The sequence below is a fragment of the Malurus melanocephalus genome, unplaced genomic scaffold (assembly GCF_030028575.1).
Source record: "Malurus melanocephalus ecotype Western Australia unplaced genomic scaffold, MMel_1.1 scaffold_32, whole genome shotgun sequence".
Classification (NCBI taxonomy): domain Eukaryota; kingdom Metazoa; phylum Chordata; class Aves; order Passeriformes; family Maluridae; genus Malurus; species Malurus melanocephalus.
The window spans coordinates 578020-604408 of NW_026623264.1; the positions used below are offsets into that span (position 1 = coordinate 578020).

At 37.4% G+C, this 26389-nt stretch overlaps 1 protein-coding gene across 1 annotated transcript in view; it reads left to right on the forward strand.

Annotated features, from left to right (window-relative positions):
* The window catches only part of PREX2 (phosphatidylinositol-3,4,5-trisphosphate dependent Rac exchange factor 2), a 161527-nt gene that overhangs the window by 129051 nt on the left and 6087 nt on the right, over positions 1-26389 (forward strand). The window contains exons 36-38 of the mRNA XM_057363910.1: positions 8715-8781; positions 10802-10992; positions 22379-22481. Of these exons, the coding sequence (XP_057219893.1) occupies positions 8715-8781; positions 10802-10992; positions 22379-22481 (361 nt within the window). The remainder of the gene's footprint in view (positions 1-8714; positions 8782-10801; positions 10993-22378; positions 22482-26389) is intronic.

Consider the following 26389-nt stretch of genomic DNA (forward strand, 5'->3'; position numbering starts at 1 on the left):
GTGCTTTAGGAGGCTTTTTCCTGGATGTGTCTGTGCACATAAGGGATGTATCACAAAGGCAGAGAGGATGTTCAGGGCACAGGTCATTCAGCAGGGTGCCAGGCTGGGGCTGTACCAAGTCTGCTTTCAGTTTCTGTGTCTCTGCAGTGTGCTTTGCCTTCATTGTTGGCTGCAAAAGCAAACTATGGTGGTCCATAGGTGCTGAAAATTGCACATCAGTGTACCTGCTTGGATTCCAAAACTGTCTATGCAGATAATTTTTAGCTAATAAGACATTAGATAAATCAATGGCTTTTAGATTCATGAGCCTTTTTAATGCTTCTTCAGAAACCTATGCTTGCCTTTAGGCTTTAGAACACCTTTAAAATTTGTTTTCTGATGTTATGGTGTCTAGKATTGGGAACGTTCAGAGGAAATGAGAAAAATAATAGATGAAGGTGAGGTCAGGAGAGCTCTGCTTTCCCATTAATTTTCTCTTATCCTCAGCATGGCACTTTCTTGTGACACCCCTGATTATATGATGACCCAGTTCTTTGCTGCAAAGATAGGATCATGCTGTGGGAAAGAACAGCTGAGGGTTGCTGTACATCCCCACCACTGGTGTGGGTGCTAATTACCACTGTGTAGTAATTAACTGGCCTGTGCATCAATAGAGAAAATCTGGAAAAAATGTTCCTTCCTTCCTGCCTACCATTCTGTGTGATTTGGAACTATTCTTTGAAGTCAGTTCTGTCCAGGGTTATTGGCAGCTACTCCTGTAGCCCATTGTACAGCCATAATAGAAGAAAAATTCAAGCAGTAAAGAGGAAAAAAATTGCAGATTTTTGGGAGTTTTCTTGTTGTTTTGTTGAAGGTTTTTTTCCCTATGTTGCTGCTTTCTTGGGTATCATTTTAGGAGGTAAATGCAAGTCTRTTATGCTAAGGAAGCAATTATAATCAGTGAATCTAATGACAAATGATTTAGCTAACTACCCTCATTACATTGAACATCTGATTACACTGAATGTAATATTTGTCTTTTTAAAGAGTTTCATTTACAATGCAACTTCAAACACTTCCTCTGTCTGAAGCCTCTTGTATTTATTTTATGTCATAAGTTGTCTTCCACAGAGCAATGGCAAATTTAATGAAATTCTTTTTTCAGGGACGTTACAATTAATGAGGTTTTCATGTTATTGGGTTTTCCTGTTTCTTTTAATTTTCAGAAAGATAAGAAAAGGAAACTATTTCTGCCCCTAGAATATAGAACATGGAACAAAATCTGTCTGAGGAATGTAATGTCTTTTTTATTTATACACACACGTATACACACACAACAGCCTCTCAAGCTGCAGGCTTCTTGGCAAGCTGATGTTTTCTGTATCCTGTATAATTTAGTCAAGGCAGAAAATAGATGTGATGGCACTCATGGCTTCAGGCTGAGTTAAAATTCTCTAATAGTTGCTTTGCTATAAAGGAGTTACAATGACATAAAGGACGTATCCACTTAAAGGTAGTTAATTACCATGAAAGAAAGAACTTGTCTCTGAAACAAAATGATGAAGCCTCAAGCAATCCCTGCGTTATCACAGAGACCAGATCGTGTATCAATTCCTGTAGTAAACACATTAAAATCCACCTTAAAGCTGACAGATGCCTAGCCCTGCTGTTTCCAGTGGAAAGCTTTTTTCAAATCAAAATGCTCATGTGGTCAAGAAGCTTATGTTGCTTGTCTTTGTGCCACTCTTCTCCTGTGATTGGTCTTTCCTTCATATCTGTTAACTTCATTGAGTGATATAAGGAGAGTTACAGGTTTCAGAGAATGCTTCTGTGACAATATTTTCTTTTTGGTATAATGAAATATTTTTAAATCATGTGGAAAAACTGTTTTCCTGTATTCAGTACTACCTAATACTATGATACGTAGCTTTGTGTCAAAACAGCAACAGTAAAGCTGGATGGCAATGCTACGTAGACAAATTTATTCTGTATTTTMTAKGTCTCTAAACTTTGGAAATCTAATRCCTCTTAGATTTTTAAGATGTGGTTCCAAAAGAACTAGAAATTTGTGACTGAACTCTCTCTAAATGCAGAGACTTTATGAAGGAGAAATTGAAAACTGGGTATTCACTCTGAAGGATCTAACAAGGAAATAATAGCTAAGTTTGTCTCCTGATGAACTTAGTGAGAAGYATTTTAGATAAAACAGAAATTAAGATTCAATGCATCTAAATGAAGCAAGACCAGAAAGAAAATAGAGAGATCCTGGGCAAAGTAAATTAAATTTGTCTAACGGGTCTAAAAGATATTACCAGATGGCTTGAATTTAGCTTTGGCATTTTTTTCTTTTTTCAGTGCTGTACTCCTTCCGTGAATGTAAATTAATTGTTTAGACTTTTGACAAAGTATGATCAGTATTTATTATCKGCACTGTTCTGTAATTGAAAATTATGTGTTTTGGTAGATGACATATACTGAACTTTTGCTCGCTGAGGTGGACATCTGGATTATCCTGCTTGCTTTATCCTGGCACAGAGAATGTGTATCTGCAGTGAGCAAAAGTAGAACCCTTTCTTTCCTTCCCAGYCACTGATAGGAATCCAGCCCAAGCCTTCAGTAGTTGCAACTCTAACCACCCAATGACTRTTTGGCATATTGTCTCTTTTAACAGTGTATTCCATGTCTGGAATATCAGGAGTTATAAAGGAGACATCCATTGTCTGAAATAGAAATGTGGAAGCAATTAGTGAGCATTATTTGGTTCAGTGTGGATTTGACTGTTTGGATAATGATGGGAGAAGCAGGAGGGCAGCTGTAGCTGGTCTGCGGTCAGAGAACTTCCCTTTCACATCACAAGTAGGATGGTTTCAAGGGCTCTTGGATGACAGTAGAGACGCTGCAGACTAATTTCTGGAAAATAGGTGTTAAAAGGTTGCATGTGAAAAGTGGGCAGTGTTACATAGAGCAAACTGGATCTTTTTTTTCCATTTTTTTGTCATCTACGACTTTTTGTCTTCACATTTCTATGTTAACATGTATGTAATCCTCTGCTTTTGTGGTCTCAAAGGTTCTAGAGTAGGGCTGTGGAAGGCCTGCTGTGAAAATAGGACTGTTGCTTTGCAAGTATCCTCTTCAGTTTGCACCTGAGATACTTGCACTCATTCTACTGCCAATAGCTYGACATGCTTTATTCATAGGCTGAAGAGAGATTAAATTGGTGGGAGACAAGTGGTTTAGCCAGATGCTGCAGTCTTGCAAGAAAAGAAAAGAAAATGARGAGCATAATGTAGATTCCTCCCCTTAGTTTGTTTAGTTTCTTGGAAATTTGGTTTTTAACAGTTGAAACTTTGYGTCCCTGCTATACTCCCAGTATACTCCACTAAACAGGCAGTTGCCAAGGAAATCCTTAAGTTTCATTTCTTGAAATTTTCTTAACACCCTTCCCCACTTCTAAGTATTTAAATGCATTATCAAACCTGATCATTTTTCTCTCTTTTCTATGTATTTTTCTTGTCTCACCGTACAGTCACATCCTCTTCACCAGGTCAAACCTATTTCCCACAGTAGGGGGAAATAATAGTTGCCCTTGTTCTGGCCAGGTCAGGGTTGTTAATTTTTGGAGTAGCCTGGAGATTATTTTGTGTCCTCCCATCATTTCCAGGGTCAGGGGAAGGGAGTCTCTTCCCAGGAGAAGAGGTTCTGGTCCTTCTGGTGGAGGATGTGGTGATGCTGGTCCTGAGCTGGAGGGAGCAGTCGGGGTGGCATGGCTGTGGTTGGGTTGTGGGCTCCACAGAGAGCATTTTTGAGTGGGAATCACTCTCTTTTSTACACTTTCATCATTAATACAGTTGCTCTTACCATTAGTTTTCTTGCCTCATTTCTGTTTCTAGTAAATTGTTCTTATCTCAGCCTGTGATCTTTATGTTTTGTGCCTCCAACTCTCCTCTCCAGCCCGCTGCAAGGGAAGGGGGATTGAGCCATGGTGCATGGCTTGGAGTGGTTTCAGAGGGAAGACTAAATTGGAGAATACCATTCCTAAACCATGACATCAGTAGAGACAGACAAAAGCTGGTYTGTCATTTTTGTGACAGGGGTAAGCCAGGAATCACAGAATTATTTAGATTTGAAAATGACCTTTAAGATGGAGTCCCACTGTTAACCCAGCACTGCCAAGTCYACCACTAAGCCAYGTCCCTGAGTGCCACATCCATATATCTTTTGGATACCTCCAGAGATAGTGACTCAGCTTCATCCCTGGGCAGCCTGTTCCAGGGCAYGACAACCCTTTCAGCGAGGAAATTTCTCCTAATATCCAATCTCRTCCTCCCCTGGCACAACTTGAGGCCCTCTCCTCTTGTTCTATCACTTGTTATGTGGGAGAAGAGGCCAACCCTCACCTCATTACAACAAAAACCATTCGGTCACCCCTGAGTCTCCTTTCCTTCAGGCTAAACAACCCCAGCTCCATCAGCTGCTCTTTGTCAGACCTGTGCTCTAGACCTTTCTCCATCTTCATTGCCCTTCTCTGGACTCATTCCAGTGCCTCAAGCTCTTCCTTGTAGTGGGGGGCCCAACACTGAACACAGGATTCGAGGTGACCTCACCAGTGCCCAGTACAAAGGTGTTATGACAAAGGCTAGGGCTTACTGGCTGGCTTACACACRGAATATAAGTTACACATGATCAGAACCACATGGTATTAAAGTTTTCTATTCTGCACTTCAGTTTGCACAATAGTTGTGCAAGGTCAAAATATTATGTGCTCTTTGAGAATTTAAGATTGTGGTGCTATCATGAAGCTTTTCAGTTGTAATTAAACCTTTCTGCAACTACTAAGGATGCTGGTGACTCTGTATATAGGATTGTATTACTGACATGGTAGGAGACATGATTTAAAATCKCTAAGTCTTAGCATGGGTTGAGAAGAGAATTATACATGGTAGTTTATCATTTATTGAGACTTGCCATTTAATGGAAAAAGTACATGAAAAGACTTGCTACAAGAGAAAATGGATACATTTACTACAGGCAAAAAATAATTTTTACATGTATATATATATATAAATGTTTTTTCAAAGGTATGTGTATAAATATATGCATATATACATATATATGTAATAAACATGTTCTACACACATCTACCTGTATATAAAAACCAGTGAGCAGAAAATAGAATTGTTATCAATGAAATATAAAAGTATGTGTGCACATAGATGCAAAACCAGAAAGATACGGTTTATCTGTGTGGTAAAGACACGCTTTTTGGTTTGAGCTGAAGAAAATAATTAGGGATTCCAACACTCCCCGACTCCACACCTCTGTTCTGATGTGTCCTTTCTCAGGTTTCTGAATGTGCTTTTCTMCATGGTCTTGAATATCTTGTGACTGAGGGATCGAATATCTAGTGGAATTAAGATACATTTCCTTCTGTTGAGGACAGTATGAATTAATTTATATGTATTCCACAGTGATGTGGAAATAAAAGACTAAATTCTTCTGTGCTCTAACATCAAAGGAAAACCTTTCCAGAGCAGAACCATCAACCTGGTGGTATTTAATGCCATAACCCAGTTACCTCACCCTCKTGAAGAAAAGATTAATAATACCAAGGATAACTCTACAGGCTTATTGGYGCAAGAAATTGAGAATAAGACTAAACACTTGGATTTTCTTCAATTATCTGTTTGAAGTTACTCAGGAATGTGTCTCTCTGCAGGTCTGAAGCCTTCTTAGGGTTTCATTTGCAAAATTTTAATTTTTCAGGACTTTACATGTCTGTGTMAGTTTTGGAGGGTACCCTATAAAATGCTTTACTAAGAAAACATCTGCACTTCTGCATTTCCTTTCTRCTTAAGTTCTGGGAAGACATCTTGGGAAAGGTTTCATCTTGTGATAGATTTTTCTTTTTGAACCCTAGGATGTTTGTTACCTTATCCCAGAGTTAGTTTTCCCTGAGATACTTGTCCCCTTTATTTGACATTGCTATATAGGAGGATATTTTACAAAAGTTGAACACAGCAATATCCACAGTAGATTTATTGTGTGTTGGATGATCTAGCTTTTTTTTTTTTTTTTTTTTTTTTTTTTTTTTTTTTTTTTTTTTTTTTTTTTTTTTTTTTTTGTAAGGAAAGCTTTTCTGCTACATCTTAGAGAAACTGCAAGGCTTTAAAAGCTAAACTAACATCACATTTGGAGACAAAGAACTATGATTTCATTCTGGTTCATTTCAAATGGATTAGAAAATATTGTCCAAATTGGGCACCATGCCAAGATTRCCATTAACTTTTCCCATAAAATATGATTAAGGACCTTAACAAGCATTTAGTAATTAAGTGAAGTGCTTTGGAAATTTATATGCTGTCCACAGGTTGTCATGTTCTGTAAAATACTGAAGACAGTTTTTATGAAAAGCAATAAAAATAAAGCACTTGAGAAACATCTGGGAGTGTTATCAGATGGGGTAGGAATATTTTCACTTGTAACAGGATATTTTGATATTTAAAATGRATGTTGTGTATAGTTGWTTTTTTTGTTTGGTTTTTTTTAGGTTAATGAATAATTGACTGAATCAATGGAGTAATTCCTATAATTGCATGTCCCATTCTARTGCCTGTGTTGCTTCATTTTATACCCTGAGTTAATTATTTTCCRTGAGCTCCATTAATTAGTGTACTGTTCTATATTCGGTTTCTGGTTACATTTAATGCAGCTGAATTTGCTGGAATAACAGTCCAAAGAGATGGGATTGCTGAGCAGTCTCCGAATGAAGCAGATTTTCCTATCGTATGGCAGGAAAAGGCAGTAAAGGCTTTCAGTCTGATAATGTTCAGTGGAGAGCAGGGTGAGGCTTTGTGTTTTAGTTTTGCTAACAAAGAAAAGGTTGGTCTGTTGCTGCTGAGGTAGCTTTTATGTGCTGTGGCCACTCAAAGTGATTTATGAGTAATTTTCTCTACAATCCTTTTTTCCTTTCAGTAGTGTCCAGCTTCCTTTGACACAGTACATTGTGGATCAAGCAACAGGCTTAATGGAATAACAGAACTAGATTAGCTTTGCTCTACTTTCTAAAGGAATTAATTCAAACCTTAAATTTGGGAGATGTTTTTCAAAWCTACAAACTGTTGGAAGCAAAGTGTGCTAGAATAAAAAGTGGATGTATTTTATCAATCCAGTTATTTCAGATTATTGAGGAGTAACAGGTATTCAGATCTGCAGTCTGCACCCCTGCCCAGCAAGTGTGCAACAATGGMACTTCTCTCCTAGACAAAACMATAAAATAAGASGGGAAGTGKTTTTTAACCTTGYGGCAATGTGYTCCATWATTTAGTGGTGTTTCTCTCATTTTGTTTTATTTAAATGTTGCCCACAGTAGTAGCTGTTGCCTGATTCTCACTGGATGCCTCATCAGGCAGGGAGGCCTACCAAATATTGCTGCTTTCAGCTGCCACAGGAAATTTTAGGAGCTTTACATCCAGCAGCATTAGCTTTGTGATCAGAGAATCATGGAATGGTTTGGGTAGGACAGGACCTTTAAAGATCCTCTGGTCCAACTCCACTGCTGTGGGCAGGGACAGGCTTTTTTTAAGTGTTGCTGCAGAGGCAATAAWACCTGTGATCTTAGCACAAAGATATGTAGGATATTTCCTCTGCCCGTGAGGTGTTTAATGATAGCTCCTCTGTGGTGAGCAGTTAAGTTGCTTATAAGTTGAACTGTTAAAACAAAAATTCCTCTAGGGTTTCTGAATTGAAAAAGAGAGGAGAGAAGAGCCCTGTGCTTTCTGTGCGCTCTCTGCTAAAGCTCTTCCTTTTTTGGTGTAGAGAAAGGATGTTTTTTTTGTTGTAGGATAGAAAAATATCAGCCTCCTTTGTGCCACACAGAAATTAATCAACTTTGCATTTGAAGACAGCATATGTTGCACTTGCCTGTTTTATATAAACTTTTTCTGGAACTGTTCATTGGTAAGTTAAAGGTTATAGAAAGAATTATGAAAATATGGGTTGATACAAAGTAGATAAAGCTGACACAGTTAAGTATGCTTTGTCCATCACATTTGTGTTCTGCAGGTGATGGTTTTCTTTGGTTTTTCCTTTCATGCACTAATTAATTTTCAAAGAGGTGTGGAAATTGTAAAGAAAGGCATGTTTTTCTTTATTTATACCTGACTGTGCATTGCAAATGCCATTTTGCTTGTATGATGCATATTTGCCCCTAGTGTAGTGTTTTTGCTTTTTTGTTTCTTTTTGTATTGTGAAACTTGTTTATATTTCCTCTGTCWGTACTGTGTTTCATGTTGGGGATTCTGCTTTTATGTCACTGCGTTTATATACAGCGAATACAAAAAAGCGTGTGAAGCTCAGGCACTGCTTGTATGTCAATTTTCCCAAAGTCACTCCTAAAATCTCTATGGTTGCCACAAACTCTTTCATGGGTAGCTTTGTTGAAAATCACTTTCAGATCCTATTTATTTTTTTCTGATAATTAGACATTAAAATTTTGCACTGTACTGTCAAAGGCAGAGGGACAGTTTTTGTCTCCAGAACAAAAAATGTTCCTTGTTACTTTAAAAAAGGGAGTGGCAGTGCCTGTTTATTATTGTATTATTCCTTGACCCTCTCTTACCATACAGTAAAAAACCCTCCAACATCGGGCTGGACCCTAAGAGTCGTCACCTGTATACATTTTGTTCAGGAGTTTAAAGAATTACCTTTTGCCTTACTCTGTCTGTTTGTTCTTTCAGGGCATTCTACCTGGACAAGTCAAACTTGCCTCCAAATTCAACRTCTAAAGCAGCTTATATAGATAAGGTAAATAATATATTAAGTGTCTAATTAAACTTTATATGGTACACACTGTGTTACTGACCCTTTCTTCATTCCATCAAAAATTGAATTATTTAAAGCTGGGGGAGAAGGGCAGGGAAAGGAGGAGCTCTCTTGCAGCATTTTGTCCCACCTGTGTTTTTGAGGTAGGTGGTGCCATGTGKTTCTGTATTAAAAGGTGTGGCAGGAGGATATCTATGTTTGAGAAAAGGAATCATTATGCTCCTTTTTCACTCTGCTTTCAGAGCAATGGAACTACTCCAGGAGCATGTGGGGTAGGATGGGGGAGGACAGGTGCAGGCAGAAATTCTTTGTTCTGAAAGCTGGAAGTGCTTTTCCAAATTAAATACTCCTTCAGCATCCTGCTCAGAAGGCTTTCTTCTGAATCTGCTCATTTAGGCTTTCTTCAAATGCTTTCATCTGTCTTTAGACCTCTGTGGCTGAGAGATCCCAGGGGCTATGAAAATTCATTTAATGCTCTCTCCTCTTGTTGGAGAGTTAATTCCTGTATTGCAGYCCAGTAGGGAGAATAAAGAAATTCCTGGGGTCTTGCCTACACTGACTTCAAAAGTGATTGAGCTACTGTGGCTTGAGAAATAATAGTGCTCATCAGCTCAGCCCTATGACAGACTGAAATTTTATGTTGGTATCAGCCAGCACTGGTGTTGACAGACTGCTAGTTCCTGTTCCTTGGATCCAGGCAGGACTGCACAGGAGGGAAGGAGGAMATTTGCCACTCCTTCCCTGGAGAGTCAGCAACTTGCCTAGCAGTCACCAGTGCAGCAGGGGATGTTTAGCTGTGATTGAAGTGTTTGTTACCCCTAAACCCATTCCCTATGTATTTCAGTGAAAAGTTCAAGGCCAAGAGAAAAGCATCTCAAAATCAACATCTGACCAAGAGATGCTAGGTTAAGCTAATGCATTTATTTTGCAATTSGAGCAAGCCAAGAGCAAGTGCATGATCCATTTTTGGCTGTGCCTCGCCCTTTTTTGTCCATAGTTCTGCATTATTAAATGACACCAGATAAAATCAATTTAAATGGATATAAGTTAAACCCGTAGGACCTAAACCAATTTAAGTCCGTTTGCACCCAGGTTTAAATATCCTGTTTGTTACAGCTGATTTAGTTGACCTCCGTGCTTCTCAATAAAGTAGCTATCATAGGAACAAGTGAGGCTGCCATTTCTCTAAGGAATTAAAACAGACTTTAGGCAATTAATCTGTCTTTCAAAAGATKATTTCTTTGAGTAGCATGGGGGTTTGTTGGAATCTCTAAGTGTTTCGGTAATRAAGAGAAGTGGGAATTTGGAATTGCATGGTCTTCGATTTTGTGTTGTGAACATCTAATTTATACAAAACACCATGAGATACTGGTTTTCATTGCTGGACCACTTTTGAAGGCTCCTCTTCTAACGGAAGCCTTGCTCTTGAATGCTGTCTTCTTTACTTCATTCATTCTTAGTATAGTAATGCTGGGGTTATTTTAAGTCCTGCTAAAAAGGTCACTGTTCTTGCTTTGTAGTATTTTTTCTAACATCTGTTAATTTTAATTTTTGATGTTGTTATCAGGATTAGGAGCTAGACATTTGATAAATAAAGGACAGTGTTATCATCATCTGATTTCCTCAGCAAGTCAGTTCATTGAGTTTTGGTATTTTCCTGTATGGTTGTAGGTTGCCTCTTTGTGGCTTCCCTTCTTTTCCCAGTCCATTAATGGATATGGCACTCATGGGTCAATTAAGGCTATTGTGGTGAAAAACACTTCCGTAGGCAGGACCGGGAATGAAACAGTCAGTGATGGGAAAAATTGAAAAACTTTAAAAAGTTGTCATAGGTCACGTAACAGGAGACGCTGAGTTTTGTATTTATGTCATGGACTTTGGCTTTGGCTTTGGCTTTCTCAGCCACACCTGGTGTCACTATCTGTAGTGACTTGCTCTTTTAGAGTATTTCATGTGCTCTCAGGAGCAAATATTTAAATCTGTCTCTCTTCCCCTCTTGCAGCTGATGAGGCCTCTCAATTGCYTGGATGAGCTTTACCGGCTCATAGGGTCCTTTATCCGATCCAAGCGCACGGCCGCCTGTGCGTACACCGCCTGCAGCGCTTCCGGGGTGGGATTGCTTTCCGTGTCGTCGGAACTCTGCAGCAGACTTGGAGCTTGCCACATCATCATGTGCAACAGTGGAGTTCAYCGGTATGRCAATTCTTCTTTTTYYTYTTTTTTTTGTAGTCAGTCATTCTATCATTGCAGGTTGGAGACTGCTGCTCTTTTAGAGACAGCTCTTGCACTACACACTTGAAAGATTTGTGGTGAAATTCTAGAACTGTATTTTCAGTCATTGACAGAAATAACAGTACAATTTTTTTGGTTTGTGCAATTGTAATGAGATTGTTCCTCATTTGAGTCAGTAAAAGGCAGAAATCTGAATTGCTAAAGTAGAAAAAGGAATGTTACATAGATGAATAATAAGTACTGTATTGAACTCTTAATACTGGCAAGAAATGCTGAAATTTGTATTTACTTTATATGGTAGGAGAAAAAATAGTTGAGCTTGTTTCAAGGAAAAAAGATGAAACATAAGACATATGCAGGTATACCTTACGATAGCGAGATGTTCAGCATGTGGAACAGGTGATATGTTTGATACAATACCAAAAAATAGAATGACCAATAATCAACTAACTTCATCAACCCTAAGAGATATGAATGGACAAATATATATGTGACAGTAGGGTCATCACAGAGCTCTCTAGTACCTAATCATATTTGTCACCAGCCAGGCAGCAATACATTTATGCTCCAGCTGGGCAGTTCACAATTTTTTGGTACATAGTACCAAAATAGCAAAGACTACGCTTGGAGAAGGAAAAAAAAACAACAACAACAAAAAAAAAGACCCAACATAACAAATAAATCTGATGCTAAAAATCTGCTCTTTTTRTAAGAATTCCAAACTGAAAATCAGAGGTAGCAGTATATTAAAAATGCTGCTTAGTTTGTGATCTATGCAAGTCCTTATTTTAGCAGACTTGGTTACTAATTCCTTGTGTTAGAATGAGCAWTACTTTCTCCTCATTTTAACTAAAATCCTTTCCTCAAAAGTTTTGAGTACGGGAGAAGAAAAAAGGCAACTGCAACACAAGCTGCAATGCAGATTATCAGGAAAAATGGACCAGCTCCATATACAGCCAACACAATTAAGTTGTATAAAGACAGTGTTTGCCATTTGACAGTTTGCAACAGATTATTTGTATGACTCTCTGTCAGTGATACAAGTGTATGTAACAAACTGTATACTGTACTTGAATTTAGGGAATAGTAGGGAAGAGCTTTGTTATGTAACACATAACAGTGACTGTGTGAGTAAAAGATGGAAACACTGTACAGCATGGGCTCTCATGACACTGTTGTTTCAGAAGACCATGAAGCTGTACAGCTTTTTTCTTTGTCTTGCTTTCAGTTTCATGTCTTATGTGATCAGAAAAGACTTCAGGCATAATTCTGATGATATTTTATAAAGCTGAAAAAGACTGCCTCTGGGTTTGGTAACCATTTCATGAATTTGTCAGTACATTTGTGCCAAAAATTCCGATAGTTTAAGACCAAAGTCAGAACAGCTTTMATAGCCCAAATAAACTACTACCCTGCAGAGTGCGGGTCACAAATTATTCAGAATAATTTGGTGACTGAATAAGATGTGATTTGTTTGAATCTGAACATGACTGTTCTAAAGATGGAAATCAATTAGTCATCAAATTTCTGCTCAAAACTATGGCTAATTCAAAGGTACAAACTTTTAAATATCTCTTTAAATGTATTCAAGACGCACAAAAAATTAGAAAACTAACATACTGGTTTTAAAGACTATATTATGAGCATGGGAATGGGATTTAAAATTGTTATGTGTGGGTTTCTGTCTAGATGTTACAGGATTCATCTTCATCTGTTTACATAAGGTACAGGTGCAAGACGCTTTTCTCTAAACCATGACTAGCTCTTCTCTACAGTGAGTCCATTTGAGCTTTGGTACAAGATATTGTCACTTCATTTGTGCATTAATACTGCTTTTGTGGCTACCATCTGTTCAGAGAAAGAAACATCAACTCTTGGCATTATYGGAGATATTTCAAGATAGGCCCTCCAGGAAAAAGGAATGGATTACTTGAGAATCTTTATAGGTACTCAGGAGTTTGTACRCAGAAGTTCAGAATAAAACTCATGTATTTAGAAACTAAAAAAGATTGATTTGCTCTTATTTTTTGAAGTGRTAAAAGCTGAGAAAGTTTTTTAACAACAGTTTCCTGAACTTGCAAACTGGATGGATGAAGAAGTTTATCCTTACCATTTGGAGTCATATCAAGTCCCTTCATGTGCTGTTTTCTTTCTGGAYTCCCTAAGCCACATCTCTACAGTCCAGTGGGCTTTGCTTTTTGGCATTCTGAAATTGCCTTTGCCCATAYAGAAAGCTTGCTTCGTTTCCAGCTAGTAGGTTTGCTCGATGAACGTTGTGCCCAGCATTTCTAGTACTAAATTCTGTAGTGTTTTTGTGGACCTGCTCACCTTGCTGCTCCCAGAGTCTTGCAGCAGCATGAAATCCTTTGAGGACAGAGGAGGAAAGAGCAAGATGCTGCATGAATCCAGTCCCATAGACATAGCTGATTTTGCTTTATACCTGCAATCTTGAAGGCTAATTTCTTCTGTTTCTTGGAGTAGAATTTAATCAGAGCAGATAATTTGGAGTAGAATTTAATCAGAGCAGATAATGTTGCAACATAGTGATGCTTAGCTTGTCAGCTACTTCTTTAGAGTTCAAGGCAGTGATTTTCAGTTAGAGGGGATATTTATCTCTGGTTGTATTCAGCAGTGTATTTGGCTTCCTGTGTTCTTAGAAATGAAATAATGTGAAGCCCATGATTGCGATCAGTTGCAGAACTTGATATTTTGTAGGCCCAGATCAATGACTTGTGACTGTTTTTTAACACTAGGCCACGGATATTAAATGAATYGAAAACTGGTATTATCTACAGATGYTACTAGATAAACAGATGGGGGAAAGATGTGAATTGTCCTTGCAGAATAAACTTTGACAATCTACTCATTTGTCAGTCTTGCCAGCTTAAAAATGAAGAATATTCAACTTGGAACAAGGCTCCTCCGCACTTTCTTTTTGAAAGCCCTCCTTTTAACCCAGTTTCTATGATTGGTCTTTAAGGGGGCGAAYGTCTGAGAGTCTGTGGAATAGTACAGGGTGCTCTACTCATCAGCATCTTTTTTTTGTTCATGGGGAGTGGGAGCTGAGCAAGACATTGATCTGTCAAAGTTTTGATATATTTAATAGAATTTGAACTATATATATATATATACTTTCACTCAATTTATCCATCTTTTACTGAACTGACTGGGGAGCTCTTTTGGGATTGTCTCATYTTAGGTGTCATGTATTGAGGGGGACAGGGGGGAGCTTCTGCCACTGCTCCTACTAACCAGAAGTGAGTCCCAGATAGCTTGTGAGGGAAGCATTGGGTGACAGGCCAATGCAGAAGAGGCCAAGAGCTATGGAACAGCAGCTTTGTCTGCTTTGACAGTGATTGCTGATCTCTGGATCAGCAGTGTCTTGGTTTCTGACTTCTCTGTGATCCATATTAAATTGCTTTTTACRCTGCACTAGGCTAAAACAGCTTGACAGAGTTCATACTTTCATCCCTATATCCAAGATAATGCTGGGGATTTTGAATTGCTGGTGATTACTTTGCTTTGATTTTTATTATGACAATATGTTTACCAATTTACATTATAGCCTGCAATCCTATATCTATTTCACACAGCAGTTATTTTCAAATACATTTTGAGCACCAGAAAACCAAGGATGGGGGAAAATAAGTCTCTTTAACCTTCACTGTCCTAAATGAGGTGTGAATTCTGCAAATTTCCCCTTGGATTATCATAAGCAAACATGCCATGTTGATCAACAAGAGGAACAGAGCTCTAAATTAGTTCAAGAAATCAATAGTTTGCATTTCTATTTTCCCTTTTTTTTTAATMATTCATAATTATATTTTTGCTTGCCAGCCAGCTGTCACCCTGTAAACAACGCTCTGCTTTCTTTACCTGTGTTCATTCTGTTTGAAGTTGCAATCAGTCTGTACAAATGTAGGTGATGAAAGGCACTTTTAAATTTTATTGAATCACGATGCTAGCTCCTGCTTGAGGGAGAAGAGCAAGACTGCACTGCACAGACAYGTCCTAGCCTTTTTCCGTGCCAAAATGAAATTAGGTGCAGCAGCTGCAGAAGTCTGTCCAGGGACCATAGGCCTTACAGGCTCAAAGGAATCATTTAAAGCATCCAAATGAAACAAATCCCAAGTTTATTTAAATTTTTGCATTTCCTGGAGGATCAAGAAAAAAATCTTCTATAATCTTGATGAACCACAGAAAAATCACAGTCTTATTTTCTTTTCTGAATTTTAATTTCCCCTCCAGAAATTCTCTCYTTAGTGTTACCATCCTTCAAGCAGTGGGGTTCTGGCTGGCAGACACTTGGCTGAATGATGAGGCAGGTTTTGCCAAGGGTTGATTATGCTGTCTCCTGTAGCTGGCAGTGGTCCTGCAATCCAGCTAAACCTGCTTCATCTTCCACATTGCAAAGCAGAGTAGCACCATAAGCTGTCCATCATGGCCAGCTGCCTTTCTGTGAATCAAATGAAACAAGGTGAAAAACAGGTACTCTGCACTTGTATTTTTGACATTCTGTCATAAGAATTCTTCCTTTTAGATTTAGAAATTGATCTGTAAGAATTTAGTTCTGAGCTCAATGAGTGCATGCTACAAAGAAAATCCTTGGAGTTTTSCAGCTGTATTTAGGCTATTAACTTCACAGGAAGAAAGCTTTCGGGGATCGATGGGACTRCTTTCAGGAGACAGGTCAGCACAGACTGAAAAAGTAATCCATACCCTTCTCCAGCCATCTGGTCTCAACTGGGCTTTTAGTCCTGCTACCTTCCCATTTAGTCAAGATTCTYTTCTGTTTTTTAAATTTTAGTTCTGTTATGTCTGTCTACAATTAGTGTATTTTTGTGATACCATTCCCACTGAGGCATAAACAAACTTCTCTTTGTGTAAAATAATTTAGGATAATGGAGTATTACATTCTGTGCTGGTTATTACTTAAAAGCAGTTAAATAATTTTTAAATATGTGAGAATTTGTTTTCAAATAAGCAAGACATTTAGCATAAATAGATTGTTCCTACACTAGTAATTCTTTCATTTTGATCTATATTTGCCTTTCATAGGCAATCTGGCACATTTTTCTTTGTCATCTCTGGTATATCTAATACATATACTGGATGAACTATAGTCTTACTGTTCCCTTGCTTGCTTTAAATTCTGAGACACTATTTTGTTTAAAATGCAATCTGAAAATGCAGAGAAGTGCATAAGATGCAGTGAGACAGACAAGATGGATGTAATTTGTTGCTAGTATGGATTTCAAGGTGTGCTTTTTTCTCATTTGGTCTTCTTTTAACATTAASAATGTTCAGTAGCAGGGYTGACRCACAACACTATTACTGCGCTCTATAGAATCCTTTCACACTTCAGTTCCTGCACTATTGCCTTATCTGCAGGTCTTTGAAACTGGTGTTTTTCATGCAAAATCTTCTATTTCACAATAAAAATAAAATAGGACTTCTTAAACAATCTGAAACAAAAAACTTAACCAAAACTTCCTTAAGTTTTCGCATGAAGAGAGGTGAGTGAATAGCTTGAATTACTACAAGACAGGAAGTAAATTGCAATTTTCTACCAGATTTACTTGCCRGTTTACAGAGGGAGAAGCCTTTAATAGAAACTTTCTGCACAGAATGAGAGATAATGGCCAAAGGTGGGGATTCAGATGACTTTAGATTTTGTTTTTGCAAGTATGACTAAAAATGAGTAAATTAAAGGCATGGAACAGATGAATTTTTTGGAAATGCTGTTCTTTTATCAAAGAAAGAATATTTAATTCTGAAAATGCTTCCTTGAAACATTTCCAGCTGATTAGAGGTGGTAAGATTTTACAGAATGAATGATTGTCAAAAGATGCTCCCTGCAGTTTTTTAACACTGACAGATGATGTGCAGTGAAAAGTGGTTTTTTTTCTTCTTAATTTTTCTTTGAAAATCTCTCTGTTTAAGAGGTAGAATAATTACTTTTTTTTTTCCTGGAAATCAATTGGATGACAATAATCTTTTAACCTACAGAAAAAAGAATTAATGTTACCTCCGGCATGTTTAATGCTTCATGTTTAAAAATTACTAATGTTGAAGCAAACACTCCTGATAAATTATGTTTGTAACCTACAAACGAATTTATTAGCCAAGGTTAGGTCTGAAATATGACTAACAGATACTTACCTCCCAAGAATGATTCYCTAGCTTGACAAGTTCATGACATCTGCTTCAGCAAGTCAGAAATCTGTTGGCAGTTTGTGTCTGAAAAATACGTGGTAGAGCTGGGTTTGATTATCCTGTCATAGGATGGTGGATGTATGCCTGATGAGGGAGTTGGGGTACTTTATTCTGAGGTTTGCACAACTATGTAATCACAATGGTGCCTTTTGTGGATGAAACCCCTGCATGCTGTGCTTAATGGATAAAAGGCAGAAAATCCCTTTAACACGGACTGCACATGTCCATTCTCTGTGGTGATGGTGTATGTTCCACAGATAGTTACTTTTTGAAGCAYTGTTTTTTATTCAGAGGAGAAGAAATGCACTTCACGTGCATAATAATGGCTTTCGATTTGTTTGACAAACCTTCAGTGGATGGGTTCCATCCAACACTGATTTTAAAGTAGTGGCCTTTCCATGCTGGCAACATCTCAGCTTCACAAAGATTCATAAAGGGCCTAACCCTAAGTCCTGAACTCCAGTAGAGTTTAGTGTAATTGTGAAATACAGTTATGTAGTTTAGTGCATGAACTTCATGCTCGTTTTCTCTCTAACAATGGCTGGCCCAACCAGCCTGGTTTCTTCTCTGTTGAAAAGAAATTCTGTTCAGCAAAGTTTCAGTATTTGGGCACACAGAATGCAAGTTTTTACTTGCATGGACACATATTCCCACAATGGGAACAGTTCAGAATTTGTCAGGGAGTCTTGAATTAGGCCTGCCTGGACTTTGTTCACCTGTTTCTTATAGTTGTGAACATTTGTCCTCCTTTTCAGTTTTATTGTGTCTACTTTCTTCTATGGGTTGCTCATCAGAATCAATGCATATTACCAGCCATCACTATGAATTTATAGACAAATGCTCCAAAAATATTTGCCCCAAAGTGATTTAAGTTTTTTATTGCTGCATRCACTAATTTCAATTATATTTGCTTTATACACATTAATATAAGACAGCAGAAACAAAATGAATACTTATAGTGTAGTTGGTCTGAAAGGTGGTCAAACGTAGGTATGATTAACTTATGATGTACAGGAAGAAAAATAATTAAAATAATTGGAATGGAATTGGATTACATGTTGAGTAGAAGCTTTAGATTTTAATTAGACTAAGTATACATGCACCCTTTTCATACTTTTTCCTATTCACATAGAACATAATTCATTTTGACATCTCTGACTGTGGTAACTACTAAAGCAATTTGTTTCACCTCATCTTTTCTAATCAGGGCATTTTTCTAAGGGAAGTTTTGGTGCATTTTTGGATACAGAATGGCTGAAAGCCTAATTGAAACCTGAGAATGAATTGAATGATTTAGGTTCTTTTTACCCTGGTAACACAAATATGCGCATTTTGCTACATGGCGCCTCCATAGGTAGTGAACATAAAGTCAAATTATTTTTCCTTTCAAGTGACATTAGACAAACTKTTGTCAAATAATCAATTTCTCAGAAAAATTCAGTCTGTATTCATATTTTACGATTCCATTTTTCGGTATAGATGTGCATCTGTCCATCTGATTTGCAGCCCTTTAGTGAAAATCACATCYAGTCAGAAACAAATGGACTATTGGTGATAGCAAATGATTTAATCTTACTTTTTCAGTCATGTTCAGAATGGTTTGATCCAGAAGTTGTTTGAAAGTTTGTATTTAATCTTCACATCAATACTGTCATGACTGATGGGAGACTGGGGATAGCAAACTGGGAGCAGCTGCAGCCCCTTCTGTTTCTTGGAAACCAAACGGATGAAATGAGGAATTCTCATCCCAGTTGTCCRGGGAAATCCAAATGTCTTTGCCTTGCTGCTGTAATATGTCAAGGCAGGGAATTTGTCATTCTAACTGACATATATTCTGAGATACTGAGTTTGAGTCTTTTGTTTTTCTGGCATAAAAAAAAGGGTGAGAGGAAAAGAGAGGTAGTCAGAACAGATTTTGATTTGTTTACACTGTAAAATCTATGGATTTGGGCTTTATGCTTCCCATAACAGAATGTTATGAAGGTTTTCCCCAAATATTTTCCTTATTTGGCTTGTCTGGGCTGATTGCATCCAAATGACCAGATACTTTGAGAGGTCAGAACTGCTTCCAGATTGCTTTGTAAACTTCAATACCATCTGCTTTTCAGCTCTCAAAATGTGGGAGAAAAGTGGATTCTTACATATTTGACAGTCCTTAATATTCAACTTTGCTCAGGCCACCAGAAGAGTCTATGAGGAATATGAGGAATAACCAGATTTCCTGTTGTTTAATAAAATTTTAGAAGTTACTTCGGATTAAATTTAGATTTGCTTGATCTCTCCATGTTTTGCAGGCTRTTGGTGAGGTGCTTCCAATTACGACTTTTCCGTGTTACCATCTGATGTTTTGTGTATGCGTATTTTCTTTCTCAGCTGGTGTCCAGGGCAGTTTGATTTGTGAAAAGGGGCATACACTAATTAAATGAACTATTTGAAGAGCTGGGAGAAAGCACCAATATGTAAATAAATATGAGTTACTTCAGCATAGTCTCATGGAAGGTTTATAGGAACAGTTTTATTAGAAKATGCCATCTCACTGATTTGATGTTCAACTAAAATGAAGCCATATAAGTGTTGTTTTTTTTTTTTTTATTTAGAAAGTAGTACCTTTATTTCATAATCGCAGGACAAAAGCCATAACCTTTAATTTACATTTAACTCTGCCATTCATCAGACTTTTTACGTGCCATTGGAGGTACACTAAATCTGGTGATATTAAATTGCACCTCTAATGAAACAGTATATTCAAATGCAATCATGCCCCGGATGCTATTTTAAACATTTTTAACATCCATTAATGAATAAGGTTTTTTAAAAGAGAAAGTGGATGTGTCTAACAAGCATTACTGTAGGACTTCACCTCAAATTAGAACTTTCTGGTGAAGAGTTGTGATAATAATTAACATCATCACTGCTGTCATTGGGAGTTTAGTTGCTACTAAGTTAATAGGATATGTTAAAAATATTATCCTTAGAATTGCTATTCATACYTGAAGTAAGATTTTCAGTTTTAGCATATGTGATTCAGGATTGCACCATAGTTGTTGCCTACCTCCACAGCAGCCTCTTAAAGAAATTTTTATGGTGCTGTTTTGCTCTGTTTCTCCTTGTCCCATTCTGGCTATGTCTTTACCTACACACTTGGCAGCCTTATTTCTGAATCATTGTTGGCATTGTCCAAATATAGAGGCCTCATAATGTCTATGATCACTAGCCATTTCATCAGGTTTTGGATAGGAAGGAGCTTGGCAGTCTTTTTCAATCACAAAAATTGCACTTATCTCTTCAAGCTGACCTTCATTTAGGAGATTCTTCTGTTAGTTTTGATTCATGCAAGCAAAATATAATTTTTCAGTTCTTTCACTCTTAAGAGTTCCAGGAAGATGGGATTTATGGGAAAATTGACTCAGGAACTGCTTGCTTGAGAGCTGTACCTCAAGCCCATTAACATGTACTATACTTACTGAGAGGCTTTTTGCCCTTTTTGTTTGGTTTATGTTATACCTGTCAAACTACATTTCAGATACTTTTGCTTTTTTCCACTGTCAGGAGAACAAAGCCTCCTTTGTGGTCTGGTCTTGAAGGYTGGATGTTTAAATTTCTGGTGCTGGCAAATACTACAAGCACATATTTTGTGCAATATTTCACCTTTTAAAGACAAGATGAAAACACAGTGTTTAGAATTTCTAATCTAATATTTAGCTATCTTACACCTTAATCAAACACGTAACAGAAAAGATCAATACACTTTTGCCTCAAGTTAACTCCCAGGTCAGTATATACAAGAAAYTGAGGAATGAAAATTATCTCATTACCAAGCAAAATCACTTAGCTTATAAATTTTTAATGAAAAGCCATTAATAAAGCTACAGATCAAATGTAGTGTCTTCTACACTCACTTCCGTGAAACTTTTTGTTGCCTAGAAATTAACTTAAGCATTATTTAAAATGTGTCAGAGGGTTTCGGGTTTTTTTCAGTAAGAAAATAAGTACAGACATATTTCCTCCTACAGATCTTCTGCTCAGCAAGATGAGTGTTTGATTGAAACATATTGTCTGTTCCGTTCAGAACACTCTGGTCAGATTTTGCCAAAAGGGTGCTCAAAATTATGTGTTAATAATGTGTCTTACTTTTATTATTTGAACTTGAAAATTWCAGCTTTTGTCAGGTTCTGCTGACATAGAATCGTTTTCTGTGCAGCCCATCTTTCTGGCTGAAGAGATTTGATTATTGCGTGCTTTGGTTGTGAAAAAAAAACTCATCAAGCAGCTTACTGGTGTAGAATAGAGCCACTCTCACCTCTTGGGTGATAGCATCCCTCAAACATGTTCTTTCTAAAAAGTACCTGTTTCTATTCAGGTTTTCTCTTTATCCATGAGTTTTCTACAGCTTTGGTCTGGATYGCAAGAGAAACCAACCATTTGTTCTTGTCCTCACTGTGACAAGGAAAATCGGATAGCATATGCAAAATAYTTTCCCTACAACTTCCCCAGTGTGATGGCAGGTTGTCTGTCCTACAACAGAGTCTTTAGCTCTGAAACTTTTCTGGTTGCTCTGACACAACAGTGACAGCCTTTCTACTCAGTTTTTGTCCTCAAGTGTTTCTTTAAAAAAAGATTGGCAAAGCGTCAGGGGACAGTTCATTTAAAGGAATGCAGTTTTAATTTATTTTCTTTTTTGGAAAGGGTAAATGTCTCTTAATTTTGCACTGCATTGATGTGCCAAGAGAATAACTGAGCTAAATTAATTGTAAGAGACTGGGAAACTGGTACCAAAGCCTTGATCTGCTTTCTTGTGTTGTTACTCTCTAAGTTGTGCACTTGCCAAGCCATAGTTTTTAGTGTGGGKTTTTGTGTGTTGTTTTGGTGGGGGGCTGGGGTTGTTTGGGTTTTTTTCTTAAAAAGAGAACAAGAGAAATCCATTTGATTGTAAGTCGGCAGGACTACTTGTTACACTCAAAGTCTTAGAAACATTTTACTGTTCAAGCTAATGCCTGCATGGGTGAGGGAGGCATAGGGGGCCGGTTTACTACTGTACTATTTCTATTTAATTTTTTAAAATATAATTGCTATAAAAGCAGTTATTTTAAGATCTCTACTGACAGATAGCTGACCTCTGTCCCCYTTGCAGCTGCACTCTGAGTGTCACCCTGGAGCAGGCAATCACRCTGGCCCGGAGCCATGGGCTGCCCCCTCGCTACATCATGCAAGCCACGGACGTCATGCGCAAACAGGTGAGATGCTCGCTGTGGGAAGGTGGGAGTGCTTTTAAACGAGACACGGAGTCATCACACAAGAATGACTTCACCAAGCATTTTTTAGCTTCCATCCTAATGTTGTGCAGTGTCTATGTGAGTTTTTTTAGTTTGGGTATTTTGTTGTTTGTGGTTTGGGTTTTTTGTTAGAATTTCTTACTTTGTCATTGAAGGTGTTGTATTTATTTTTTTAATACAGAAACAGGCCATTTTTAACCTGTTTACTTTCTCTCATGCTTTTACTACGCCATTTTTGTACAGTAAATGCCTTGGTATCACCTTTACATCAGAATAATCTGTTGAATAAGGCAATCTTTAATATATGTGATCCATAAAAATAATTTAAGGTTATTAACGATTGTCAGTAAAAAGTGAGTCATGTAGTGAATTAAGGGGAAGTGTAGAAGGGAAGAAGAGAAATAAGTACCATTATTTTTAACTTTCCAGGTAAGATTCCTGAGGGCAATGTCCTTATTACAAAAGGGTGTTTTTCATTCTTTGGTCATAATAGGATATTAGGATTTAGAGGCTSATGTGGATAGACAACCACCTCAACATGAACTCTTAGTGCTAAGGTATGCCAAAAATACTGGATTAAAAAGCAATATCAACTGAAAATGGGGATACACTCTATTGTATTGGCACAACTTTTTCTAGAATATCTTGTTATCAGAAAATACTTCCAAAATGGTGTATCTTGGAAGGAATTCACAGGGGGAACATGAGTGGTCCAGAGATTGTTAGACAAAGCTTATCAAATGGTGATTAAAGAGCTCAGTCTGTTCAGTTGATGAAGGAGAGGCTGAGGGGGGACTTAATCACTCTGCATGCATATGGAACATATATCCCAACCTGTGGTAGCTTTCAACTTTACAACAAAATCATAAGCAAGATACAGAATGCACTCAATCTTGAAGTGAAAAAAACATAATTAAAGATTAGGACAATTAATCACAGATAAGACAAGGTTCATAACTTCTGTGTTCTAGATGGCATCCAATTTATTATTTTCATTAATTTTGCTACATATTTTGTGCATCAATCACAGTTATGAAAATGATTAAACAGCTGTACTTGTAATTTGGTATAGAGAAAAATATGCATGTGCTAGATGTGACCTTTAGTCTGTTAAAGCAATTTTGTTGACAGTCTCAAGCCATAGATTTGCACCAGTTGTATGTAAGTGTTGCTGCTGAGCATGGGTACATCAGAGTATCATTGCTTTTTGTATTGAGCTTTCACTTACTTTGATGCATAAATTAAGTTTCTGCGGTGAATAAATACCTTCAACATTCTTTAATCAGGTCATGTACATCTGCTGAGGAATTAGAGCTTTAACTTGACTTGAAAAGAAAGCTACTGCTTTATATGGGTAAACTTGCATGTATATATTGATTTGTCTGCTCCTGAAGTTCTAGACAARAGGCAGATCTGAGTATTTTGCAATCAAAAATACCATTTCAGGGGTTTACATATATCTACTTGTAGGATGTGTTTTGTCAAAGTGTATTTTCAAAATACAGGTCTAGGCAATTTCAAAAAAATGCTGACTCATTTTTGGATCTTCTGCAGTTTATTTAATGAACATGAAAGTCAAAATGAAAGAAACTCCCAAGATTCTGAGCRGCTTTAGCTGTATTTGCTCAAATAYGGATGTGAAAAAAAGCCTTTCWGTGAGGCTGCATTCTTTRAAGTAACACAGCAGGTGATCAATAGCTGTTAAAGATACCAGTATCTCAATACCACACACAGACACTGCAAAAAAGTGTGCTAGTATATCTGGACTTTATTCACACCTTCTTCCTCTTGTAGGAAACTATTATGGCATTTAATAGAGTAATAATCTTTTGTTGTAATTTTAAATCAGTCTTGGAGCTCTGTAGTAGAAATATAACCCTCCATTAAATTCTAAATGTTTTGGACTAATTTCAACAGCACACTGTGKTATTTTCTAGAAACCTGTTCAGATTTAATGTTTAAATTATCTGTAGGATTTAACTGTCAGGATCATAATGCAGGCCATAAAACTTGGAAGAAAAAATTATAGAAAGGCTTCTCGGGGCTTAATGCAGAACATTTAGTTAAGGGCAATGCGTGTGCCAGCAAATTTGTTATCCCATTTACAYCATAAACCTTTTGTGGAATAAAGGTATTAGCCACAGAGAGGTGCAAGTGAAAGGACAGCTATTCCATCTGTTACTCAGCAGTGTTAACTCCTATCAGTATCAGCTTCCACCGGAGGAAATTCTCTCAGCTCGAAGCTGATGTTTTCCAWCTTGGTGCACCAGTACTGAATAACCAGAGACACCTGACTGAATGGATGGCCTCAGGAATGATTCTTTGTTTTAATTGAATGAGGTCAAGATCATGTTGAGCAAGACTAATAATAGCTCTGACTGTATTGTTGGAACAATGTTTGAAGTAATTGTCTTGTCAGTGATAATAAGATAACAAGCATCTGGTCTGTGAGAGCTAAAGAAAAGAGACCAACTTGTGAGAGAGGGTTTGWACTTGGGTCAGTGGGATGGCTTTAGTTAATTTCTGTTTTTCAGCTGCTAACCTAGTCTTAATTTATTTATWAAAAAAATTGTGCCAAAACATCCCAACTATTTTTTGATAACTTTGTTTACTTATGTGTATATACTCACGTAAGCATCTGCACACACAAAATTCTGTGTAAAGCATCCTGACAGCAGTGTGACTTCAGGATGCAGCAAAGACAGGAGAGGACAGAGGCATAGGAAAGGAGCTTCAGGAGGGCAGAGAGCTCTGAGGAAAAAGGTAACTAAAAGGCTAGTAAACAGAAAAAGGCAGAAGAGAATTTATGTTGTCTTTTAAGTGAGTACTCATGTTTTCCTGCCTTTTTGAAAGTATAATAACAGCATTATATTTTGAATAATTCTCATAAGAATTGTACTATTTAAAGTTTTTTGAACAGGTCATAAAGAGGAACTGCTTTCTCTATGTGACCAGTTCTTGCTATCCTTAAATTAGTACCTAGCTTGAAAATAAACCTGTAATTTTTAAACATAGCAATGACAATAGCAGTTCWTACAGAGGAGTCCAGATTGATGGTGTCTCAGAACTGCCATCATCTTTCACCAGTGCTCTGGCAGTACTGGTGTGCAGAGGATAGCATTCTAGAGCCATGTAACTCAGCTCTCCCTTATGCCCATGTGAGACAAACAGTGACAATTAAGAATAGACCTGGAGAAGTACAAATTAACAATATATTGAAATAGAAATGATATAATGATGCCCAGTGGTGACAAAAAGATGTMATGTAGCAAATTRCTAGTAATTCTTTGGGGAATTTTCYTCAAAAGAAATAAGAATCTGGTGGTTTTAATTAAGGTCTAATTTGTGCCTCTACTAAATGATAAATTACATGATTATATAAAGCTAGTCTCCTTTTTAAAGCAATACATTTGATTTATTATGTGAGCAAGATACTAAAATTAGTGTGTCTAGGGGATGATGCAAGTAAAAATAGGTTGGTTTTGTTCTCAGAGGTAGTCACAGTACTGACGTCCAGGATTGGCATGTGATGAATTTAAATAGTTTTTGCAAGMATATGTATATTCTGGTTCTCAGTGYTGTTAACCATGTGCCAGTCTCAGCAGTCTGTCATGGTGAGGTTTCTTTATTGTGATAACATTTTAGAAAACAGCACTGAGAAAAGACCACTGGAGGTGCTGAAGGGATGGACTCAAYGTGTCTGACTGTAACCAAGAGCTATCCCTGTGTCATTGCTGACAGACATTTATTGCATCTTCTTAAACCTCCAGTAGTGGCTACTTCTGCGCAGTGCTTCCCATGTTCCTAACCTTTTCATTAGGATGCATTACTTAGTTCCTCATTTAAATGTCTTTTTTCTTCTGGTGGTT